The 24,042-nt window shown below is 36.2% G+C and overlaps 1 protein-coding gene across 2 annotated transcripts in view; it reads left to right on the top strand.

Moving 5' to 3' along the window:
* Positions 1 to 24,042, top strand: part of TAX1BP1 (Tax1 binding protein 1) — a 90,942-nt gene that overhangs the window by 15,696 nt on the left and 51,204 nt on the right. For both annotated transcript variants that reach the window (XM_086693713.1, XM_086693707.1), the window contains exons 3-5: positions 7,155 to 7,257; positions 11,662 to 11,849; positions 15,190 to 15,348. In XM_086693713.1, coding sequence (XP_086549839.1) covers positions 7,155 to 7,257; positions 11,662 to 11,849; positions 15,190 to 15,348 — 450 coding nt within the window. The remainder of the gene's footprint in view (positions 1 to 7,154; positions 7,258 to 11,661; positions 11,850 to 15,189; positions 15,349 to 24,042) is intronic.

Here is a 24,042-nt window from a genome sequence, read left to right as displayed (position 1 = left end):
TCAAACTCACAAATCCTAAGATCATGACCTGAGCTGAACCAACTGAGCCACCTGGGTGCCCCTGTCACTTTCTTAATATAAGTAGCTTTGTAACGTTTTGTCTTATGGAGGGACGTTTATACTGGTTGATACTTCTATTTTACAATCAGCATTACTTTCTCATGTATATTTAGGCATTTTTGGAGTTCTTTTTCTTTTAAAAAGGGAGGATCTTTATTCTTATAAGTGATTTTGGGAAACTACAGAATATACAAAAGAAAGAAAATGCATGTCCTTATCCATTGTACCCCCACCTTCCCCAGAAATACCTGTTGTTAAGTTTGGTGTATATTTTTCTAGCTTTTAAACATCCATAGGCTCATTTTATACTATTTTGTAGATTATATATTTATCCATATGTAACTAACAAATTTATTTTCAGTGCCTTTCTTACTCCCAACTCTTAAGTCTGTCTTCCTTTACCTCTCCCCTAAAATCAGTCCCTCTGAGTCTGTTTCTCACTTTACAAGTGCTCTTTGTATGCTGTCCCTAATGTTTGTCTTTTGTTGTGTTAAGGTTTCTCCAGAATTTATTAATATCTTAGTTTTACTAGGTAATCTTGATGTCCTTCTGATCTTTACGTTCCGTCTCAGAATTTCCTTTATTGTCCGTGCTTCTCATCCAACATATTTTTCTGAAATGTTAATCCTATTTAAAGGGAAAACATGGGCACCTGGGTGACTCAGTCGGTTAAGTGCCCACTCTTGGTTTCGGCTCAAGTCATGATCTCACGGTTTCTTGAGTTCGAGCCCTGCATCCGGCTTGGTGCTGACAGTGCAGAGCTTGCTTGGGATTCTCTCCCTCTTTCTCTGCCCCTCCCCTGCTTGCTCTGTCTCTCTCTCAAAATAAATAAATCAGTTTAAAAAGAATAAAGGGAAAACATTTGTGGTTTTTTTTCCTTCCATGTTATCCTTGTTTCTTTTCCTTTTTATGCTTTTGTTTTGCTGTTGCATTAGTAGAAGAATTATGCCCAGTACTTTGGTAATTCCTCAAACTAAACTATGTGCAATAACGGTTGCTTTGGTTCCTTCCTTAGTATAGATATGCCCTCTTAACTTGATTCAAGTGCAGCTCTTAGAAGCAAAGTGTTTTGACAGTCATGGGAACTTTGTTCCTTTGTTCTAAGTTGTTGTTGTTGTTGTCATTTTTCATTGTTTTAAAATTGCTGTTATCAATTCTAAATGTATTTTCTTTCCATTTGCTGTTAGTAGACTAAAAGGCAAATTCCCTTGCATTTTAAGGGATTGAAATCTGTAGTCTGAGTTGTGAAATCTGAATTCCAATCATGTTTTAACCACGTGACCAGGAAAATAAAAACAAGCTGTGACTTGGACACTTTGTTGTCTGACTTTTTAAATTAGATATTTACTGTTCTTATGCACTTGTACATAATTTCCAGAGGTGTACTGTGTTTTTTCCATTGTGACCTGCTCTGCTGTATTTTCACATGAGTTTAGGTGCAAGCCATACCTATCCTAAAGGAGCCTGTACTTTGTATCTTTCCAGATAGAGAGACTTTTACATTTATTTATTTATTATTAAAAAAATTTTTTTTTTTAACTTTTACTTATTTTTGAGAGACAGAGAGAGACAGAACAAGTAGGGGCAGAGCAGAGAGAAAGGGAGACACAGCATCCGAAGCAGGCTCCAGGCTCTTAGCTGTCAGCACAGAGCCCGACGCGGGGCTTGAACCCAGAAACCACGAGATCACGACCTGAGCTGAGGTCAGTTGCTTAACCGACTGAGCCACCCAGGCGCCCCTACATTTATTTTTTTATGTATGCCTGACATGGCCCTTCCAGAGTGACCTAAGATCCATTGTTCAGTGTTTCTTACTCAAAAGGAGTTTAAAATACAGTTTTATACTTTATACTCTGGGTTGCATCTTGACCGTCTCCTCAGTGGTCTCAGCAGGGGATACCTGTGACATCTCGTAGCACTGTCAGCTACTTCTCTTGAGAAGAGTTGCCCAGACATAGAGGCAGTAAAGGAAAGCAAAATGTTAGATAGACTTTCTAAGTTACCAGTGTAGGCAACCAATAAGGAATAGCCTGAGCTATTGTGATTCACTTGGAGAAAACACAGCAAAGACCAAACCACTCAACATCTCTTTTGTTACACATATTTTTCTTATATGATAATGGATCTCATTTCTCCCATTTTGTTTTTCTTAGCTACAAACAGAGCTTTCGCTCTTTGCTGTTTCTCTTTTGTCAACTGCACTTCTTTTAAGAATTATGTGGTTACCGACTCAGTGTTGAAAGTGGTGGAATTTCAGAAGGTATGAAAGTATTACATATCTTGCCAGGAAAGGAGTGAGTAGTGTCCTGGTGGTTAAGAGTTTAAACTTTACGTTCAAATCCTAACTCTGCTATTTCCTAGCCTTTTACTAGTTTCTTAATTTGTAAGATGATAATACTTACTACAAAACAAACATTCAGTAAGTCTCTGTTAACTGCTATTCCCAGTGCCACTTGAATCAGATACCTGTAATTGTGATGTTTGCAGTTTTGTGTGTCAGTCATTCAGAAGTTAAATGGCACACTGTTTTTCCTTCTCTTGACTACCTGGTCCAGGTAGAGCCTGTTCACTTAGGGAGCTTCCTTCCTTCCTTCCTTCCTTCCTTCCTTCCTTCCTTCCTTCCTTCCTTCCTTCCTTCCTTCCTTCCTTCCTTCGCTCTAGATAAGTGTTTCTTTCAAGATCAGTAAATGGAGACAAAGAATACAAGCTTTGATTTGTACCAGGTGTATCTGTTGGGGGAAGAACTTCAGATGGGCTCTTTTTTAGGAGATGGTGAAGCATTGGGGGATCTAAAGTGAGGGGAGAGAGCATCATAAAATCAAGATCACTGTCCCTAATAGGCTCTGTGTCCTTGGGTATTAATGAATGGTAACATTTAATGAATACCAGTGTGCTCAGCTCTGTGCTGATTGCTTTATGGGAATTATTTAATACACAGCCCTTTGAGATTGTTACCATCATCTCCATTTTAAAGAGGAGGGAACAGAATAACTTGTCTGAAGTCATATAGCTAGTAAGTGCTCTTTCTGGCAGTCTGACCTGAACTTCCTGTGGTCTTAGTCACTGTAATATACTGTGCTTGCAAAAACTACCGTTTATGGAGTGCTTACCGTGGGTCAGGCACTCTGTTGGGTGTTGCTTTTATGTTCATCATCTAATCTCATTCTTCTAACAGTTCTGAGAGAAAAAATAGCAGCCTTTAAGTGAAGTAGATCATCATGGATTACTCAAACTTCTCATCTATAGAGACGAATAGCATCTTTCAAATGTTTTCAAATGGTTTTCTTGACTGTGACATACAGAAAGAAAGAAATGTGATTTGACCTAGCAAAGACTTGTACGCAAATACACTGGAAATAAATTTTCAGGAAGTGTAATTTAGCCTTCATGCACTCATACTTCTAATTCTGTATAATTAAAAAATAAATAGGGCTGTGAACCACTAAATTGATATTACCACTTCTTACTGGATTGTGACCTACAGTTTGAAAACATTCCTTGAGAGACTAAAGATTGCTAATATTCTTCTAGTTTCAGTGTTCTGTAATCTATAATCCTAGGTTTATCAGAATTATAGAACATATGTATAATCTAACCCTGTGGATGAGGCATAATTTCTTATATTACCTGCAAATAGATATCTAGTATAGGCATAGCTTGGTTGGGTTCCAGGTCACTACAGTGAAGTAAGTCATGATTTTCTTTGGTTTCCCAGCACATATAAAGATATGTTTACACTGTATTGTAGTCTGTTAAGTGCGTAATAGCATTATGTCTAAAAAAAATGATGTATATCTTAACTAAAAAATACTTTATGCTAAAATGTTAACCATCATCTGAGCTTTCAGTGATTTATAATATTTTTGCTGGTTATGCCTTGATGATTCATGGCTGCTGACTGGTCAGGGTGATGGTTGCTGAAGGTTGGGGTGGCTGTGGCAATTTCTTAAAATAAGACAACAAAAGGGGCACGTGGATGGCTCAGTTGGTGGAGCATGTGACTCTTGATCTTGGGGTTGTGAGTTTGAGCCCCATACTGGGGAGTGGAGTTTGCTTAAAAAAAAAACCAAAAAAAAAAAAAACCAGTGAAGTTGGTCACATGCATTGACTCTTCCTTTCACAGTTTTTGTGTAGCATGCAGTGAATGCTGTTTGGTAGCATTTTACCCACAGTAGGACGTTTTTCCAGATCTGGAGTCAATCCTCTGAAACGCTACTGCTGTTTTATAAACTAAGTTCCTATAATATTCTAAATCCTTTGTTGTCATTTCAACAGTCTGCACCATCTCAAGAACACATTCTTTGCTCCTCCATAAGACGCAAATCCTCACCCACTCAAGTTTTATCATCAGATTGCAGCAATTCAGTCACATCTTCAGGCTTTACATCTAGTTTTCCTGTTTCCGCCACATCTGTAGTTACTGTTTCCACTGAAGTCTTGAACCCTCCAAGTCAGCCGTGAGGGTTGGAATCAGCTTCTTCAAGCTCCTGTTTATGTTTTGAGCTGTTCCCATGAATAACGTTTTAGAATCGTGAATTCTTTCTAGAAGGTTTTCCAGATCCATCAGAGGAATCGCTATGGCAGCTATAGCCTTACAGAATGTATTTCTTGAGTAATAAGACTTGAAAGTTGAAATTCCTCTTGATCCATGGGCTGTAGAATGGATGTTGTGTTAGCAGGCATGAAAACAACATTAACCTTGTATATCTTCATCAGAGGTCTTGAGTGAACAGCTGCTTTGTGAGTGAGCAGGATTTTGAAAGGAATCTTTTTTTCTGAGCAGTAGGTCTCAATAGTGGGCTTAAAATTATTTAGTAAACCATGTTACGGACAGATGTGCCATCGTACAGGCTTTGCTCCATTTATAAAGCATAAGCAGAGTAGATTTAGCATAATTCTAGAAATTTTGAGACGGTAAATGAGAATTGGCTTCAACTTAAAATTACCAGCTGCATCGGCCCTTAACAAGAAAGTTGGCCTGTCCTTTGAAGCTTTGAAGCCAGGCATTGACTTTTCTCTCTAGCTCTGAAGCCCTAGATGGCTCCTTCTTTCAATATAAAGGCTGTTTCATCTACATTGAAAATCTGTTGTTTAGTGTAGCCACCTTCATTAAATATCTTAGCTATGTCTTCTGGATAACTTATTATAGCTTCTACATTAACATTTGCTGCTTTGCTTTGTGCTTTATATTATGGAGACATTTCTTTCCTTAAATCTCCTGACCCAACTTTTGCTAGTTTTTTTTCTGCACTTTCCTTACTTCTCTCAGCCTTAATGGAATTGAAGATAGGATAGGGCCTTGCTCTAGATTAGGCTTTGGCTTGAGATAGTGTTGTGGTGGTGTTTGATCTTCTATCCAGACCACTAAAACTTTCTCCATATGAGCAATTAGGCTGTTTGGCTTTCTTACCATTCATGTGTTCACTGGAGTAGTACTTTTTTTTTTTTTTTAACATTCATTTTTGAGAGAGAGAGAGACAGAGCATGAGTGGGGGAGGGGCAGAGAGAGAGGGAGACAGAATCCAAAGCAGGCTTCAGGCTCTGAGCTGTCAGCACAGGGCCCCACGGGGGCTCAAACTCAAGGAGTGGGAGATGATGACCTGAGCTGAAGTCGGATGTTCAACTGATTGAGCCACCCAGGTGCCCCTGGAGTAGTAGTTTTATGTCCTTCAAGAACTTTCCTTTGCATTCCTTTTTTTTTTTTTTTAAATGTTTTATTTTTGAGAGAGAGCAAGCATGAGCAGGGGAGGGGCAGAGAGAGAGAGAGAGAGGGAGAGAGAGAGGGAGATAGAGGGTCGAAGTGGGCTCTGTACTGATAGCAGTGAGCCCGATGCAGGGCTTGAACTCACAAACCCTCAGATCACGACTGCGTTGGACTCTCAACGCATTGAGCCACCCAGCCACTTCTCCTTTGCATTCCTAATTGGGCTGTTTGGTGCAAGACACATAGCTTTTGGCTTGTCTTGGCTTTTGACATACTTCCTTGCTAAGCTGAATCACTTCTTTGATTTTAAGAGTGAGATGTGCAACTTTTCCTTTCACTTGAACATTTAAAGGCCACTGTAGGTTTATTAAATGGCCTGATTTCAGTATCGTGTCTCAGGGAATAGGGAAGTCTGAGGAGAGGGAGAGAGTAATGGGCCAGTTGGTGGAGCAGTCAGAACATACATATTAAGTTCATTATTTTATATGGCTGTGGTTCATGACACTCCAAAATAATTATAACATTGAAGACCACTGCTTACAGATCACCATAATAAATACAATAGTAATGAAAAAGTTTGAAATATTGTGAGAATTACCAAAAATGTGATAGTTATGAAGCGACAAATGCTGTTGGAAAGATGGTGCTGATAGACTTGTTTGATTCAGTTATCCCAAACCTTCACTTTGTAAAAACAACAGCTACAACAAAAAAAACCCAAATGTAGTATTTGTGAAGCACAGTAGAATGAATTATGTGTGTACTTGTTTTAAACATCTCTAATACTCAGTATTTAACACTGTACAGTTTGTCTAGAAAATATAGACTGATATATGTAACATAGACATTTTGTAAGTTGAAGATGTTTTAGATATAGGTGGGACATAGGTTTTCTATATGTGTATATTAATGTCTGGGCAATACATGCCTTTTTACAAAATTTACCAATTGGCTGCAGGTAAGACTTGATATGAGAGATTAGTGAAGTTTTAGTTACCACGTTAATGGGGAGAAGGAAATCTAAACACACTGAAATTTGAGATCTAAAATAGTAAGTTTTAAAAACTTAACGTATAGTGAAGTTATAAAGAGAAACATGAGTTGTTATATTTGATCACGTGCATACTAAGATTTTCCTTGAGAAATTGGGTATCAAATTGTATTTTTAATACATAATAGAAACTGGACTGTTGCATTTACATAGGTCTTTATAACACTATGTTATAGCTTAATAAAAATCATAAAAATTTGACAGGCTTGTTAAAATACCCAATAATTTGTAAACATAGCAACCCATGTTTTAATTTTAGGATGCAGTAAAAGACAATATGCTATATCACTCTAGTATTAAACTACTTATAATCTCTGTGTTCTTATTATTTTCCTTTAGGTTGGATGGAGTACTGCTCGTGATTATTACACATTTTTATGGTCTCCTATGCCTGAACATTACATAGAAGGATCAACAGTTAATTGTGTATTAGCATTTCAAGGTAAGAACCGAAAACTGCACAACTTGATGAAATTAAATGTTTTAATTTAATTTTTATGCCATTAAAAATGTTGTTCTCCATTGTAATGGTCTACTTAGGCATGTCCAACATACCAAAGTTGAATTAATTAGTGTCTTTGTTTAGCAAAAGTCATAAGAATATAAATATGAGTGTAGGATACATATTTTATCTAGGCATTTAAAAGGATTTTTATTTTTGCTTGGGGCACCTGGGTGGCTCAGTCGGTTAAGTGTCAGACTTCGGCTCAGGTCTTGATCTTGTAGTTTGTACTGCACATTGGGCTCGCTGCTGTCAGTGCAGAGCCTGCTTCGGATCCTGTGTGCCCCTCTCTCTGCCGCTCCTGCTTGTGCTCTCTCAAATATAAACATTTTTTTTTTAAGTTTTTTTGCTTATTTTTCATTGAAGAGTGAGTGTCTTTCCAGAGCCCAATGTGGGGCTCGATCTCACAAACTGAGATCATGACCTGAGCCGAAAACAAGAGTTGAATGCTCAATGTTCAGTCATTTTTAATGTGATTAATTTTCTTCAGTTAACTTAATGAATTTGTTACAGTGACTAATGATTTCACTGGTGGTTGGTTTACCATGAAGTTAAAATGCAGTAAATAAAGAGAAAAGTATCCAGTTAGTTAAGAGCATTTTCATGGGAGCTAAGCATAAATGCAGTTGTTTTCCAAGCTTTTAAAAATTTACCAGGTGAAATATTACTTTGAAATTCAGAAATAAAAGCTTCTGCCTGCCTAAAACTCATTTGTTATATAAAGTCAAGATAGTCATGAAAAACTTAGTCATAGAGTATTAGAGCTAGAAGAGATTTTAAGCACAATCCAAAATGACCTTGCTCATTTTGTGAATGAGTCATGAGAATCTTGAAATGCAAAACTCAAAACAACTAACACAGATATATAAATGTAATTCTTTGCCCAAATGAACTCTTGTTGTAATTCAACTGATTGCTTTCCTATTTTCTTTTCAATGTTATTAACCTAATGAGAGATTTTTCTAGATAGCTTTAGATTTCAGCTCTGAATAACTACATCTGGTATCTCAAACAACATTTGAACCATTTCTTAGTGGATTACCTTTGTGTGATTTATCAGACCTTGAGTATCTAGTTTGTAGAATTTTTAAGTTTATTTATTTATTTTGAGAGAGACAGACACAGCGTGGGTGGTGGAGAGGGAGAGAAAACTTTGAACAGGTCCATGCCTTTTTTTTTTTATGTTTATTTTGAGAGAGAGAGAGAGACCGCATGTGCACGCACATGTGCACAAGTGGGGGAAGGGGCAGAGACAGGGAGAGAGAGAATTCCAAGCAGGCTCCATGTTGTCAGCAGAGAGCCTGATGTGGGGCTTGATCATTTGAACCATGAGATCATGACCTGAGCCAAAACTGAGAGTCGGATGCCTAACCGACTGAGCCATCTAGGTGCCTCTAGTTGATAGAATTTCTAATGTCACGATACTAGAGCCGATTAGTCAGACTATATGTATTTTTTCTATTTAAACTTTTTATGTAAGTCTCTTGGCCATTTGCAAAGTTACTCAGCCATGGCTTAATAAATTTGGTTGTATATACTAGGAGGGTGGGGTTTTTAAAAGCTTTTAAAAATATATTGCTAGAGCTACCCTTATTTTTAAACTATATATTTTGAAATAATTTTGGATGTAAAGTGGCAAAAATAGTACACAGAATTTCTGTGTACCCATTGTCCAGCTTCCGTTAATGTTAACATCTTACATAGTACATTTATTTAAAAAATTAGGAATTTAACATTGGTGCACTGCTAGTGACTAAAGTATAAACCTTATTTAAATTTTATTGTTTCCAGTAGTGTTCTTTTTTCTGTTCCTGGATCCGATCCAAAATTCCACATTACATTTAATTGTCCTATCTTCTTATCTCCTCCAATCTGTGACAGTTCCTCATTCTGTCCTCTTTCATGACTTTTACAATCTTATTTTTTATTTTATTAAAACATTTTTTTTAAGAAAAAAAAATTTTTTAAACGTTTATTTTTGAGACAGAGACAGAGCATGAATGGGGGAGGGTCAGAGAGAGGGAGACACAAAATCTGAAACAGGCTCCAGGCTCTGAGCTGTCAGCACAGAGCCCGATGCGGGGCTTGAACTCACGGACCGCGAGATCACGACCTGAGCCGAAGTCGGACACTTAACCGACTGAGCGAGCCACCCAGGTGCCCCACATTTTTTAAGTTTTTTAAAATGTATTTTGAGATAGTGTGCACAAGTGGGGGAGGGGAGAGAGAGAATCCCAAGTAAGCTCCCCACTGTCAGTGCAGAGCCTAATGTGGAGCTGGAATTCATGAACCGTGAGATCCTGACCTGAGCTAAAATCGAGAGTAGGACACTGAACTGACTGAGCCACCCAGGCACTTCTGTGTGGTGGTGTTTTTTCATGATTAGATTAAGGGTATACATTTTTTGGAAGAATATCGTATAAGTGCTGTTTTATAGTCACTCTTCAGTGCGTTGTATCAGGGAGTACTTGATGTTCCTCTCTCATTCCTGGTGATGTTAATCTTTTTTTTAATTTAAAAAAAGAATTTTTTTTAAAAAAACGTTTATTCATTTTAGAGAGAGAGAGGGAGACTCAGAATCTGAAGCAGGCTCCAGGCTCTGAGCTGTCAGCACACAGCCTGATGCGGGGCTCAAACTCACGAGCCTTGAGATCATGAGCTGAAGTTGGATGATTAACTGACTGAGCCACCCAGGTGGCCCTGGTGTTGTTAATCTTGATCACTTGGTATCTGCTGGGTTTCTCTACTGTAAAGTTAGTATTTTTCCTTTTGTAATTAATGAATACTATGGGGGAGTTAGTTTGAGACTAAGGAAATACCTTGTTTTTCCTCAAATTTTCACCCTCTAATTTTAGTATCAGTAAGATCTTGCCTATAACAATTAAAAAAATTTTTTTTTTCATGTGTGTTTATGTTTTTGAGAGAGAGTGAGAGTGAGAGAGTGAGTGTGTTCAAGCAGGGGAGGGGCAGAGAGAATTTTCAAGCAGACTCTGTGCTGTCAGCTGAGACAGCCGGATGCAGGGCTCGAACCCACAAACCGTGAGACCATGACATGAGCTGGAACCAAGAGTCTGGCACTTAACCAACTGAGCCACCCAGGAGTCCCTAGCTTGCAACAATTTTTATTGTTGTGTTTCACTAATGGTGCTTTTCTATGCTCATTCCTTGGACATTTACTAGTTGGAATTACTATGTTGAGTAGTTGTCTCTTTCCCCATAAGCTCATAGGTATTTATTTTTTTCTATGGAATAAAATCTAATACTATCCTTTTTTGTTGTGCAAATTATTCTAGCTTTCTTTGGCCATTGGGAGCTCCATCAGGTGGGCTCGTGTGTTTTTTGACATTCCCTCCACCCCCTGCCACTTTGAATTCTTTTTTGGGAACTTCTTTCTTGCAAGCACCACAAGTTGTCCCAGGCTTTTCTTGTATTTTCAATGATCCTCTCTCTTTTTGCTTAGGAAGAGAGTTAAATATTTTTTTAAAGAAGGAAATCAAGTGAAGTAGATATAATAATGAGGTTGAAAATTTCAAGTTATGAAAGACTAGATGTAGTGATTACAAATTTCTGGGTAGTTATGAATATTCAAGATAAGGTGAATGTATTGATCTTTGTGTAGTCATTTCACCACCACTGAATGCTTCCTTCTTATAAAGTCATTGTGGGGGATGCTAGAATTTTTATATATATTATATATTTGCCCTCAGTATTTCTGAGTTCTTGATAGGATATAAAGCAAGGTAATTGAAAGTACTATGGAGTGTGGTAGGTATGTATGTATGTATTTTAACTGTAAAAAATACTGGGAGCTTTGGAGAAGAAGAGGTGAAGTTTAATTTTGAGCAGGGATAATCCAGCAAATCTTAAAAGGGGGTAACAGTTGAGACGAAGGAAGAAGGAACAAATATCAAACCTATTCATCAGATAATGGGCTAGATGGTGTAAATATGTTATAGATTGTAATTCTGAGGTAGATGGCTTCATAGCTGTTTTACAGATAAGAAACTGGGACTCAGGGAGGTTGAGTTACAATGTCTAGTAGTACAGCTGAATAAAGCTGTGTGATTCCAAAGGTTATTTTTTATTCTGCAAAAGTGGACTTCATCTGCCTTTCTTTTATACAATTCATGTACAGCACATTCCTTCCGTTCAATATCTTTCTTTTCGTGGAATGAGTGTCAAATTTGAGGGAAGATTTCTTTATATGATATATTCCCACCTGCAACCTAAACAGGGTCAGGAATGAGCAGGCAAGGTGTGGCAAGGTGTGTTAAATGGGGGGAAAAAACCCCATTAATTTCATAATAGGAAAGTTAATCAATTTTTTAATTAATTTTCTTTTAGGATATTACCTTCCAAATGATGATGGAGAATTTTATCAGTTCTGTTATGTTACCCATAAGGGTGAAATTCGTGGAGCAAGTACACCTTTCCAGTTTCGGGCTTCTTCTCCAGTTGAAGAGTTACTTACTATGGAAGATGAAGGAAATTCTGACATGTTGGTGGTGACCACAAAAGCTGGTCTTCTTGAGGTTAGTACCAACAGTGAACTAGTGATTTATAGATAATTTAAGAACAGGGCTCATGTTGGCATTTAAAGAATTTAAAAGAATAACCTGAAAATCAAATGGTTTTTAAATAATAAACTTAGAGTGTTGTTTTTGGAATACTTTAAAAATCTTCCTGTCAGTTATTGATTTCACTGTGGAAGGGTGAATCAGGGAATATCCCTGTCTCTTAGGTTGAGCATTTTTAGAATGATTTCCGTGTTCATTTTATCAAGTAAATAGCCTGGATTAACCATAATTTAAAGAGAGAAGGTGAAAGCCTTCTTACATTCTTTTAATTGACTATTTGGGAGTCATCTCATTGGCTCTAATAGAAATTTACTGTGCAGATGGTCTAATGTCTTACGTCTTAAATTTTAGTAATTATTGAAGGAGAAAATAGAACAACATTCTTACTTTAAGATCTTTTTCAGTATCTTTAAAATCTAAGAAACCAGAATGTTACATTTGAATTTCTGAAAAACGGCTTATTTAGTTGGTTCGCTATGTATTTTTGGTTAATTTACATTCATGTTTAATCCGGCAGGTCATTGCTTTTTCTTTATAGTCAGGTGGATTTTTAAAGTTTATTTATTTATTTTGAGAGAGAGAGAGAAAGACCACATGAGGGAGGGGGAAGAAAGAGAATCTGAAGCAGGCTCCGAACTGTCAGCGCAGAGTCTGACATGGGGCTCGAACCCACAAATTGTGAGATCATGAGCTGAACTGAAACCAAGAGTCAGACGCTTAACCAACTGAGCCACCCGAGTGCCCCAGATGGATATTTTTTATATGTAAATATTTTATGCCTTTGATTTTATTGATTTTATATCCTTATCTTCAAAAATTGAGGCTAGAGAAAAAACACAACAGGTCATAGATACAATACTTTCATTAGGTAGTCAAACTGAAGGAACCATTTTTTATTGTGAATTCTTCATATCTTCCCTTTCCCTTCCAGAAATTCCTTTCTTATCTTAAATAAAGAAATGTAACTTTTATAGGGTGACTGAAACATTTTGTGGTGACAGCCGCCTGATGATCAAGGTTTTTAGCCTGGTATTTGAATGCTAGTCAAAGATGCTGAAACCAGCCCAGCTCTTAAAAAGAATGCAGTTAGTGTTTATATTGCAGCTTTTTGAATACTTGTTAGACCACCCTGATTTCAGGACGTCCAGCAGAAAAACAGACATTCAGGCATCGGTGTCTCTCTTATGTTCCTTCTCTAAGTTAATTGGGATGTCGCACAATTTATTCCACTTCTTCCTACTCATAAGGGGTACTTGATAAAGAAAATTGAAATTTCTGTCTCTTAAATGCTGAGATAAAATATTTTTATATCTGACCCAATTTTTTTGATAAATATTTTGAATTTCCACATTCATCAAAATCTTTAATGGTTTTATCTAAAACTACACAAAAATAGTACAAATACATGAGATATTATTTGTGGCACTGTTGTTGACATTGAAGGGTTATGTCTTGTGTTAATTTAACAGGTGAACCTTGATTGAATTTTCGATTTTTTAAAAAATAGGTCATAGTTATCTACCATTATTCCCAAAATATCTATCTATTGGATGTTATAAAATTATTAATTTTCTTATTTATGATAGTGGTAGTTGTTGAAAAGGAGACTGTCTTTAGGAGATGCTTGCTCTGAGTAGTTAGGGGTGAAATGTCTGCAATTTCAAATGGTTGTAACAAAAAACAAAAACATAAGCAAGTGATAAAGGGAGATGGAGCTAAACATGGTGAAATATTAATAATCAGTGAATTTAGGTGATGGGTGTCAGTTATAAAATTTTCACTATTTTGTGTGCTTGGAAGATTTCAGATACAAAATTGGAGGCAGGAATTAGACTTGTATACATTTTTATCTAATTTGAATTCCTTTTTAAAATTTCTATTTAACATTCAGTAAACTCTTCAAAAAGTATATGCCAGTTAAGTGTATCACTGGGAAAATTGGTTCTTTCATAATGTTTCTGTTGCACCATGTCAAGATATGTTTTCACTTTTAAGCTGCCAGAAAATTTAGAGCCAGAAATTGGTTTTCAGAATATAAGGTATAAAGGAAGTTTAGTGAATAAATAAACTTTTCTTTTTTGAGGGCATTTGATTGCTGTTATTTTCATTTGGTCTGATGGAAGAGGTAGAAGGGTCATTCTAAAAATTTGCTGCTCTTCCAACTTTCATAAGACCCATTTTAGAGTTTAATCAGTTTGATTCCATGACCCTGGAGAAACAAATTTAGTGTACCAGGAGAAAACTTTATTTTAGCTAAATGTATGATGCCTCCTTTGCAGAATTTTCCCTCTGAGTCTTCATTATTCCCATTTGAATCAAAGACTGTTTCTTGTAAGAGAAAAGTTAACTATTTTATTTACTACTATTTTACGTCCTTTAATTAGTAATTTTAGAATATTGGAGGTTTTGCTGAATTGAGTTACTGTTAGTGTGCCCCCCAAAATCAATTATGTAATTTATTGTTACAATCTGCATTTTTGTCCTAAAATTTGCAGTTTTTTAAAGTTTGTTTTAATTTAGCTAAATAGAGCAGCTGTTATTCTTTAGTACCAAAAGTTTTAAGAGTAATGCCATAGGTGATGGTCTTCTATAACACACAAGGGAGTTCTTAGTACATTCAAAGATCTCTCCTAGCTTTACATTTAAGAAGAGTTATGAAATAGATATGTGATTTCACTCATGTAGAATTTGAGAAACTCACCAGATGAACATAGAGGAAGGGAAGGAAAAATAAGATAAAAACAGAGGGAGGTAAACCATAAAGAGACACTTAAATACGGAGAACAAACTGAGGGCTGCTGGTTAGGGGGGTGGGTGGGTTAAATGCGTGATGGGCATTAAGGAGGGCACCTTTTGGGGGATGAGCACTGTGTGTCATATATAAGAGATGAATCACTGGGTTCTACTAAAGCTAAGACTGTACTGTATGTTAACTAACTTGAATTTAAATAAAAAAAAAAGTGGTATACATTTTCTTCTTGATAAATACTCAAGAAAAACCCAGAATTAAGTCACTTAGAAAACTTAATATGCCCTGTTTTTGGTACTAATTTGAAAATTGATTAGCAGGCAACTTCATAATAAAGTTTATTGATTTTATACCTTTTAATGTTTCCTTTTTTGCCCAAAGAAGGTTTAAATTTGATTTATGAGTTTTTATTTACATGTATGATTCATGAAGTAAATCGTATGTAAAAGTTCTTTTTGTGCATTTCTTTACTATTTTTTTGAGATGGAAAACAACTAATCACATTTTAGGATTATAAAAAATCAATGTGAGTTTTTTGTTTTATAGTTGAAAATTGAGAAAACCATGAAAGAAAAAGAAGAACTATTAAAGTTAATTGCTGTCCTGGAAAAAGATACAACACAACTTCGAGAACAAGTTGGAAGAATGGAAAGAGAGCTTAACCATGAGAAAGAGAGATGTGACCAGCTGCAAGCAGAGCATAAGGTTAGTTGTGTTTTATGTCACTGTTTGGAGTTGATAGTATATTGCTTGAAACTCCACTTTTTCAAGAACTTAAACCAGTTAAAGTGAATAAAAACTACCTGTTTAAAAAAAAAGCATTTAGATACATACTTAGAGGAGAATAGGTCTGTTCCTGTCAGTTTTCTTCCACAGCTTCTTTTATGTTATAAATGTTTAAAATACTTTTAGCTTTTTTTGGTACCAGACTTGATGAGGTGGTTCCTGACAACTGTTTTTTTTTGTTTTTTTGTTTTGTAAATTTATTCATTTATTATTTCTGAGAGAGCACACAAGCAGGGAAGGGACAGAGAGAGAGAAGGAGACACAGAATCTGAAGCAGGCTCCGGGATTTGAGCTGTCAGCACAGAGTGCCCATGTGGGGCTCAAACTCATGAACTTGAGATCCTGACCTGAGCTGCAGTTGGTTACCGACTGAGCGACCCAGGCACCCCACTGTGTTTTTTGTTTTGTTTTTTAATGTTTGTTTATTTTGACAGAGAAAGAGAGCATGTGAGTAGGGAGAGGGGGAGAGAGAATCCCCAGGCTCAGTGTAGAGCTTGACGTGGGGTTCAGTCCCACCTGCACGAGGTTGCAACCTGAACTGAGATCAAGAGTTGGATGCTTAACCAACTGAGCCACCCAGGTGCCGCAACTGACAACTGTTTCTATATGATTTATATCTAATTGTAAAATAATTGATCAGTATTTGGGGGGGGGGGCGGTTGGAAGTACAATTAGGAGTGATAAATGCTGATTAAGGGGAGAATAGAACAAAATAGTTAAAGTTACTTTTCCAAAAAGTGGAATTCAATGAAATGTAGTATTAGGCAAAATTTTGAAATCTTTGATGTGAGCAGTGCTATAAATTATCCTAAAAAAAAAAAACCCACATAATTAAAATTGGCACAATTTCTTGAGGCAAGAAAAAGAAGTATAAGTATAAAACAGTGTAGTTTCATTAGAGATGCAAATGGATTTAATTTAGGGTGGCTCAGTTGTGCTCAGCTGAGCATCTGACTCTTGATTTCAGCTCAGGTCACGATCTCAAGGTTCGTGAGTTTGAGCCTCACATCGGGCTCTGTGCTGACAGTGTGGATCCTGCTTGGAATTCTCTCTCTCCCCTCTCTGCTCACTCTTTGTCTTTCTGTCTCTCAAAATAAACATTAAAAAAAAATGATATAACTTAATAGTTGAAAATAAAAAGCAATCACCTGGTCATTGACCTGTTATTTTCATAAGAAAAGTAATTGGTTAGTTTTTCAAACACAGATTGCGATGATACATATCACAATCTCACAACTAGTTGGATATTCTTATGTCTTTTGACATGATTGACCCTAAAGATGGGATGTGTTCCATTCTCTTGTCCAACAAGGCCTAGAGCAGTTAATTATTACTTGAACCAACAGTACAATGATTTTCAATAATTTTTATACTCCAGTAGAGTAGTTGTAAATTGCACACCTGAACAGAGATGATACAGAAATAGGGCTTAAATTCTGAAAAACTTTCTCTTGACTTGTAGTTGTTTGAAGAGTATTCTTTTGAGTTAGAGGGTGACCTATCAAACAATGTGTACAATTCTAACTCTTCCTTTAGATATCTGTAATGTCTCTGTTATTACCATTTGCCTTTTTTGTTTAAAATAAGCAGTTATTCCCCCAGTTTTACTATTAGTATCTTGCAGTAAAAGCAGGTATACTGAATTAAAATATGATAAGATACCAAATGTGCCTACCTTGATTGTTAGGACATTTCAGCTAAATTATGTATCCAGTTATTTTAACTCCCTGGCTGTTTTGTATAGTTCTTATTCTTTTCTCTCTATTCTTTACATGTTTATTTCGTTTGTGCCTGGGTTTGTCGGTTTTCCAAAGTGGAATGCCAATCTTTTTTTCTTTCACTCAATTACAACAAATTAGAGGGGTGGAAGTGAGATGGAAGATGATATTCATGAAAATGGCCCATCACAGCATGTACTTGGCCCATAAGATCAAAAATGCCCTGAAATGTGGCCTTTGAGGTTTCAAATCTGATCAACTTGAAATCCAAGGGAAGAATGGATGATTGGAAGAATAGGAATGGTGGAATGGTAGGCTTTCAATTGTGTGAGATTACTCATGTGCATCAGGTCGTGCCTCTGGTTCAGTCGAGTATTAGCTGAGAGTTAATGCTGTCCACATGACGAGGGTTAAGCGCTACAGATAAGACTATTATAAGAGAGCTTATTCTGACATACTTAGATTGAGAAAGTGGTAGATTGAGGGCAGGGGATTAATGAAGCAAAATAAAATTTGTAGGAGATTGTGGCTCTTGTATCTAGAAGAGGTCTTCAGAAGTTTTTATGGCAACTCATAAGTCTTGATGACAGACACTAATCTTGGAGGGGACTTCTTCCCTGCTACTATTCTTGTGTTGGTATTGTACTCTGGGAAGATGAAACAGGTAGAAGTGATATATTTTTTTTTTAATTGTATTCTATACTATGAAAATGGTAATTAAAAAAAGGACCTAGAACGGTGTTTGTTACATAATAGATTCTCACTACATGTAGCTATTATTTTACTAGTTTTCATAATGATGATCTAGAGAAAGAACCAAAATGTGAATAAAATCTAAATATGAAATCCATGCCATTTTCCTCAGATTCTAGAAATGATACTTATATAATGTTGAAAAAAATTTCTTAGTCATATGTTGGCAATTGCCTGTTTATTTCTGGGGATGAAATAACGGGCTTGTAGGGAAAAATAGTTCCTTTTCTTTTCTAATCACGGGGCTTTTCAATGAATTTTTTTTTTTTTTCACCTCCGGAATCAGTCTTCCTCTAATCAGGCAGGCCTGCTGGGCAGCTAGATGTCGCTTGCCTTAGTTGGGTGGCTTATAAAATCCATGACATTTCTTGGCACTTGTTTTAAATCTCTTTTGTGGTGTGAATTCTAAAAAACAATCTTGATGCTTGTTAAGAATTGTCTTCTAAATGTTTTCTCTTTGAGGTCCTGGGTGTATGTACTGCTGAATATCTGAAGGGCTATTACGATGTATCATCTACAATTTCACTTAAAATTTTAGAATGGACAGTATGGAACAGAATGATCTGTAGCACCCTTCAGTTTCTTCATGATAGAAGAAATTGTGTTTTCATTGTTTTATAAAATAAGATTAGCTTGTTAGCCATTCAGTACCTGACAGATACTGAGTTAAATGTTTATAAAATAAAAACTTTGATCTTTTACAAATATTGACTTTTTTCATTGTAAAATGCCAATAGAAACACTCCTATTTTGTAAATTAAAAGAATTGGATGTGTTAAGGTTATCAAAAACAGATTGGCTTAAATGTTATGTTTAATTATGTTTTAGATTATTTTGTGTAATTGGCTGCTTAAAGGAATAAATTAGGATTACAAAGTAGGTTAAAACTGAAACCAACTAACATCTATAAATAATTATAAAATACATATTATATTTCACCTGTATTTTAATGTGATCTGTATGTGTTCTGTCATTCATGGGTACCCTAGATTTAAAAAGTAATTATTTTCATAATTAAGGATAATTTTTACATTCATTTCTAATTCACCTCTAAGTGTAGATTTTTCTCTCCTATAATAGGCTGATTAATAAAAATAAGTCATTATACTTAATGCAAGCCAGGTGCAGTTCCTAGTGTTTACTTATGTTAACTCATTTAATCCTATAAGGTGGGCATTGTTACGTAGGAATTTTACAAAGATAGCACAGAGGTGTTACTTAACCTGCCTAAGATTGAACAGTTTGTAAAGTGGTAGAGGCAGGCTATGTGTCTCCTTCTAGTACTCTTAATGACGCTCTATACTTTTGCCTGAAAGGACTAAAGATTTGAGCTTATCTAATTGATCTTTTTTTAAAAACAGCTTTATTGAAATGTGATTTATAACTGGCATACCATAAAGTCCAACACTTTACAATAGACAGTTCAGTGGTTTTTATTACATGTATAGAATTATGCAGTCATTTCCATAACCTAATTTTAGCACACTTTCATCACCACAGAAGAAACCTGTTACCTGTTGGTGGTCATTCTCTATTTCCTTTCCCCTCAGTCCCAGGCAACCACTAAACTAAATTTCTTTCTCTGTGGATTTGTGTATTTTGGGCATTGCATACAAATGGAATCATGTGTGGCCTTTTGTGACTGGTTTCTTTCACTTAGCATAATGTTTTCAAGGCCCATCCATAGTATGATAATTATCAGTACTTTATTTCATTTTATTGTCAAGTAATATTCCATTGTATCGATTAGTCTTTTTTTACCCTAACCTTACATTTTTTAGACTTACATAAAAATGAGCAGTTTCGGGACGCCTGGGTGGCTCAAGTCAGTTAAGCAGCCGACTTTGGCTGAGGTCATGATCTGGTGGTTCACAAGTTCAAGCCCTGTGTCAGGCTCTGTGCTGAAAGCTCAGAGCCTGGAGTCTGCCTCAGAGTCTCTCTTTCTTTCTTGGCCCCTCCCCTGCTTACGCATGTATGTGCTCTTTCTCTCACAAATAAATGAAAAAACATTTTAAAAAATTAAAAAAATGAATAGTTTGTAGGTATATTCATTATGTATTTGAAAATTAGAAGATTAAAAACTGAGGCTCAGGAAACCAAATGATAATAACGAGTCTTGTTTTTCAAATAGGACTAAATAAAACAAACTATGGCTTTAAGTTTTGTAGTTTTCTTTTGGAGCCTAAACTATGAATTGAGTTTTTTTAATAAGATACATTTTTTTTTTTAATGTTTATTTTTGAAAGAGAGAGAGGAAGACACAGAATCTGAAGCAGGCTCTTGGCCCTGAGCTGTCAGCACAGAGCCATGTGGGGCTCGAACCCATGAACTGTGAGATCATGACCTGAGCTGAAGTCGAACACTTAATTGACTGAGTCACCCAGGCACCCCACCATAAAATATATTAACTTGAATGTTGATAATATAAGATGTACTTCAGTGTATTTTTTGGTATGATTTTTAAAATAATTGTGGATAGTAACCCTTTACCACATGGTTGATTTGCAAATATTTTCTCCCATTTTGGAAGTCACTTCTTATTTATTTATTTTTTTTAATTTTTTTTTTAATGTTTATTTATTTTTGAGACAGAGAGCATGAACGGGGGAGGGTCAGAGAGAGAGGGAGACACAGAATCTGAAACAGGCTCCAGGCTCTGAGCTGTCAGCACAGAGCCCGACGCGGGGCTCGAACTCGCAGACCGCGAGATCACGACCTGAGCCGGAGTTGGACGCTCAACCGACTGAGCCACCCAGGCGCCCTGGGAGTCACTTTCATTTTGATAATTTGATTTGTTGTGCAGAAGCCTTTTAGTTTGCTGTAGTCCACTTCTTTATTTTTCACTTTTGGTGTCAAATTCAGAAAATTCCAAGACCAGTGTCAAGGAGCTTCTTTCTCGGAGTTTCATGGTTTCAGGTCTTAAGTCTTTGAGTTGATTTGTTGTATGTGGTGTAAGGTAGTAGTTCAGTTTCATTCTTTGGCATGTAGCTGTCCACTTTTCCCAACACCATTTAGAGAAGAGTTTGTTTTTTTCCCCGTTGTATATTCTTGGCTCCTTTTCCGTGAATTAATTGACCATATATGCATTGGTGTATTTCTCTTTTCTTCTGTTCCCTTGATCTGTGTGTAAATATGTTACATATCTATGTGTAATAAGCATTATAATGGAATACACAGAAATCATTCAGTTTCATTAAAAGACCGTGTAAGTAAAATTATACTGTCCTATTTTTTTCATATTCCCTTATTAATAAATACACATGAAATCTAATTTAAAAATTATTTGTCTGTGGATGGGGTGCCCGGTTGGCTCAGTCAGTTGAGTGTCTGACTTTGGCTTAGGTTATGATCTTGCGTTTGTGGGTTTAAGCCCCGCATTGGGCTCTGTGCTGACAGCTCGGAGCCTGGGGCCTGCTTCAGATTCTGTGTGTCCCTCTCTCTCTGCCGCTCCCCTGCTCATGCTCTGTCCCTCTTTGTCTCTGAAAAAATAAAATAAAATGTTAAAAAAATTAAAAATTACTTGTCTGTGGAATGTATATGTGTTCAGGAAATAACTTAAACAATAAATTTATTTGTAGGCTAGCTTCCCTTTTAGCTCTAACCAAAAAATTTAATCCTTTGAATCTGGTATTATAAAGGTAGAGTATAAGTGTATTTGCTCTTAGCAGATTTTCGACAGAAGTAGTCTTCTTGGAAAAGAAGAATAGTTATTCTTGATGCAGATTTTTTTAAGTGAATTTGTTGTTGCTCCTCAAATAAAGTATGTTTTTCTCAAGATAAATTTGTTACCGAAGAGATTATATGAATTTTTAACTTTTAAAGATATTTTAATTCAGAGATCTAAAATAAACTGAAGGGCGCCTAGGTGGCTCAGTCGGCTGGGCATTGACTCTTGATTTTGGCTCAGGTCGTGATCCCAGGGTCATGGGATTGAGCCCTCTGTTGGGCTCTGAGCTCAGCATGGAGCCTGCTTAAGATTCTCTCTCTCCTCTGCCCTTCTCCCCTGCTAGCACTCTCTCTAAAACAAAAATAAAAAATAAACTGAAATAAACATGCTAAAATAACTTATTTCAGATTAGTTTACAAAAACAAATAACCCAACTGTAACCTGAACAGGTTGTATTTATGGGGGCAGTGTTAATGAAAGAGGAATTGCCTAATTATCATTTATTTTGTTTTTTATCCTGTCATTTTAATGCCGTGAAGATGTTATTAAACATTGTTAATTATATCTTTGGTATGTTTCTAGAAACCAGAGAAGATGCACTTATATTCTATGTAGATAACTGTATATAGCTCAGTGTTTTAGTTGATTTCAGGAAGCAGAGTGTTTGAGAAAAGCCAGATTAAGTCAGATGAGTAAGGTTCATTTTAAAATCTAACAATTTCCATAAAAAACATAATCCTTTAAAATGTTTATTTTTGAGAGAGAGAGCATAAGTGGGGGAAGGGTGAGAGAGAGAAAGAGAAAAGAGAATCCAAAGCAGGCTTCCTGCTGTCCTTGCAGAGCCTGATGTGGGGCTCAAACTCATGAACCTTGAGATCAACACCTGAGCTGAAGTCAGATGCTTAACCAACTGAGCCACCCAAGGGCCTCAATAACATAATCCATTTGCCAATAATTTGCTGTTTAGAGCATTCAGGTACTAATTTACTAAATTTTACCACTGTATACATTTGAATCCAGAATACTTTTTCGAAATAGTTGTCCATGATAATATTTATTTATTTTGAGGGGGGAAGAGAGGCAGAGAGGGAGCGAGAATCCCAAGCAGGCCCCAAGCTCAGTCTGGAGCCCTATGTTGGACTCGATCCCATGATGGTGAGATCATGACCCGAGCCAAAATTAAGAGTCAGTTGCTCAACCCACGGAGCTACCCAGGCACCCCAGTTGTCCTAATATTATATCTGTTTTTTTTCAGATTGTATTCATTTGAAATCAGAATTTGGTGTTTTTTTAAACATGAGAATAAGTATGTTCTGTTACTTCAGATTTTTTTAGTGTGTGCTTAGCCACCCAAGTGGCTGGCTTACTTATTTATTTTTATCTGGTTCATATTTGAGAGTTGACTTGAAGGAATTGCTAATAGTGGCTCGTGGTAGCAGGGATTCTTTAATCTCAGAGGAGGGGATGAAGTCGGCTCCATGAATTTGAAATGTCCAAATCCCTTAATCTCCTTTTGTCTCCATTGTTGTAATTGTTCTTATCTTGGTACACAGTGTAGCAGACTTAATCTGTTTAAGTTTTACTTTAATATTAGAATTATGTTTTGGGGCATGATTTGCAAATATTGACTGAATATTTATCTTAAATTTCAAGTGCTTTTCAAAGATTGTGTTCTAAATTCTTTTTTAAAAAGTTGGTTTTTGAAAGAAAGCAGGAGTTTTAGTTTGTGTGTACTACTACAGACTTTAATGTCATTTTCATGCTAAGAAGGACCTAGCCATATTGAGATGCTATATGCTTCACTCAGACATGGGAACTAGAGGCCTGAAAAAGAATCTCAAGCATTTTCATGCCTTTAGAAAATTGGTATGGATGCTGAGAAGCTATTAGGTGCTTTAATGGGTACTGGAGAAAGATGTTAAGACTCTTCAAGTTACATTAGAATTAATTTGTGACTCACTGTAGAGTTAACTTGGCTCATAGGTAAAGCAGTTAGTTAATATTTTGCATTTAGTTGCTTATGAATCTTCTGATTCTTGGCCCATACATTTTTTAGAATGCTGTTTACCTGATATAGAACTTCATTAGTTACAGATTCAGAAACTAGTTTTTGCTTCTAGGCAATCTAATCTTTGTTTTAGGAAGAAATACCTAGATTAAATCTGTAAGCTATTTACTGTGCAAAAAGAGCATTTGGTAAAACCAGCAATACAAAATTAAAAAAAAGAAAACAAAACACAGCTATTAGAAACCTCTCTGGCTATCTTTATAAATGAGCAAGACAAATAAATGAAAAATGTGTCAGATTTTGCAAGAATCCTTGGATATTGACAGCAGTTTACAGCAGAGGGAATGAATATTATTTGCTTTCTGTGGTCATTGGAATCAGACAAGCATTTAGTTTTTTTGTATGACAGTCTTTAGTTAATGTTGCAGATTCAGTAAACATTTGCTTTGAGCAAAAATAAAACCAAG

The sequence above is a fragment of the Puma concolor genome, chromosome A2 (genome assembly GCF_028749965.1).
Source record: "Puma concolor isolate L17-30 chromosome A2, mPumCon1.1.hap2, whole genome shotgun sequence".
Taxonomy (NCBI): domain Eukaryota; kingdom Metazoa; phylum Chordata; class Mammalia; order Carnivora; family Felidae; genus Puma; species Puma concolor.
The sequence above is the reverse complement of the archived record's forward strand: the minus strand, read 5'-3'. Positions and strand labels throughout refer to the sequence as shown.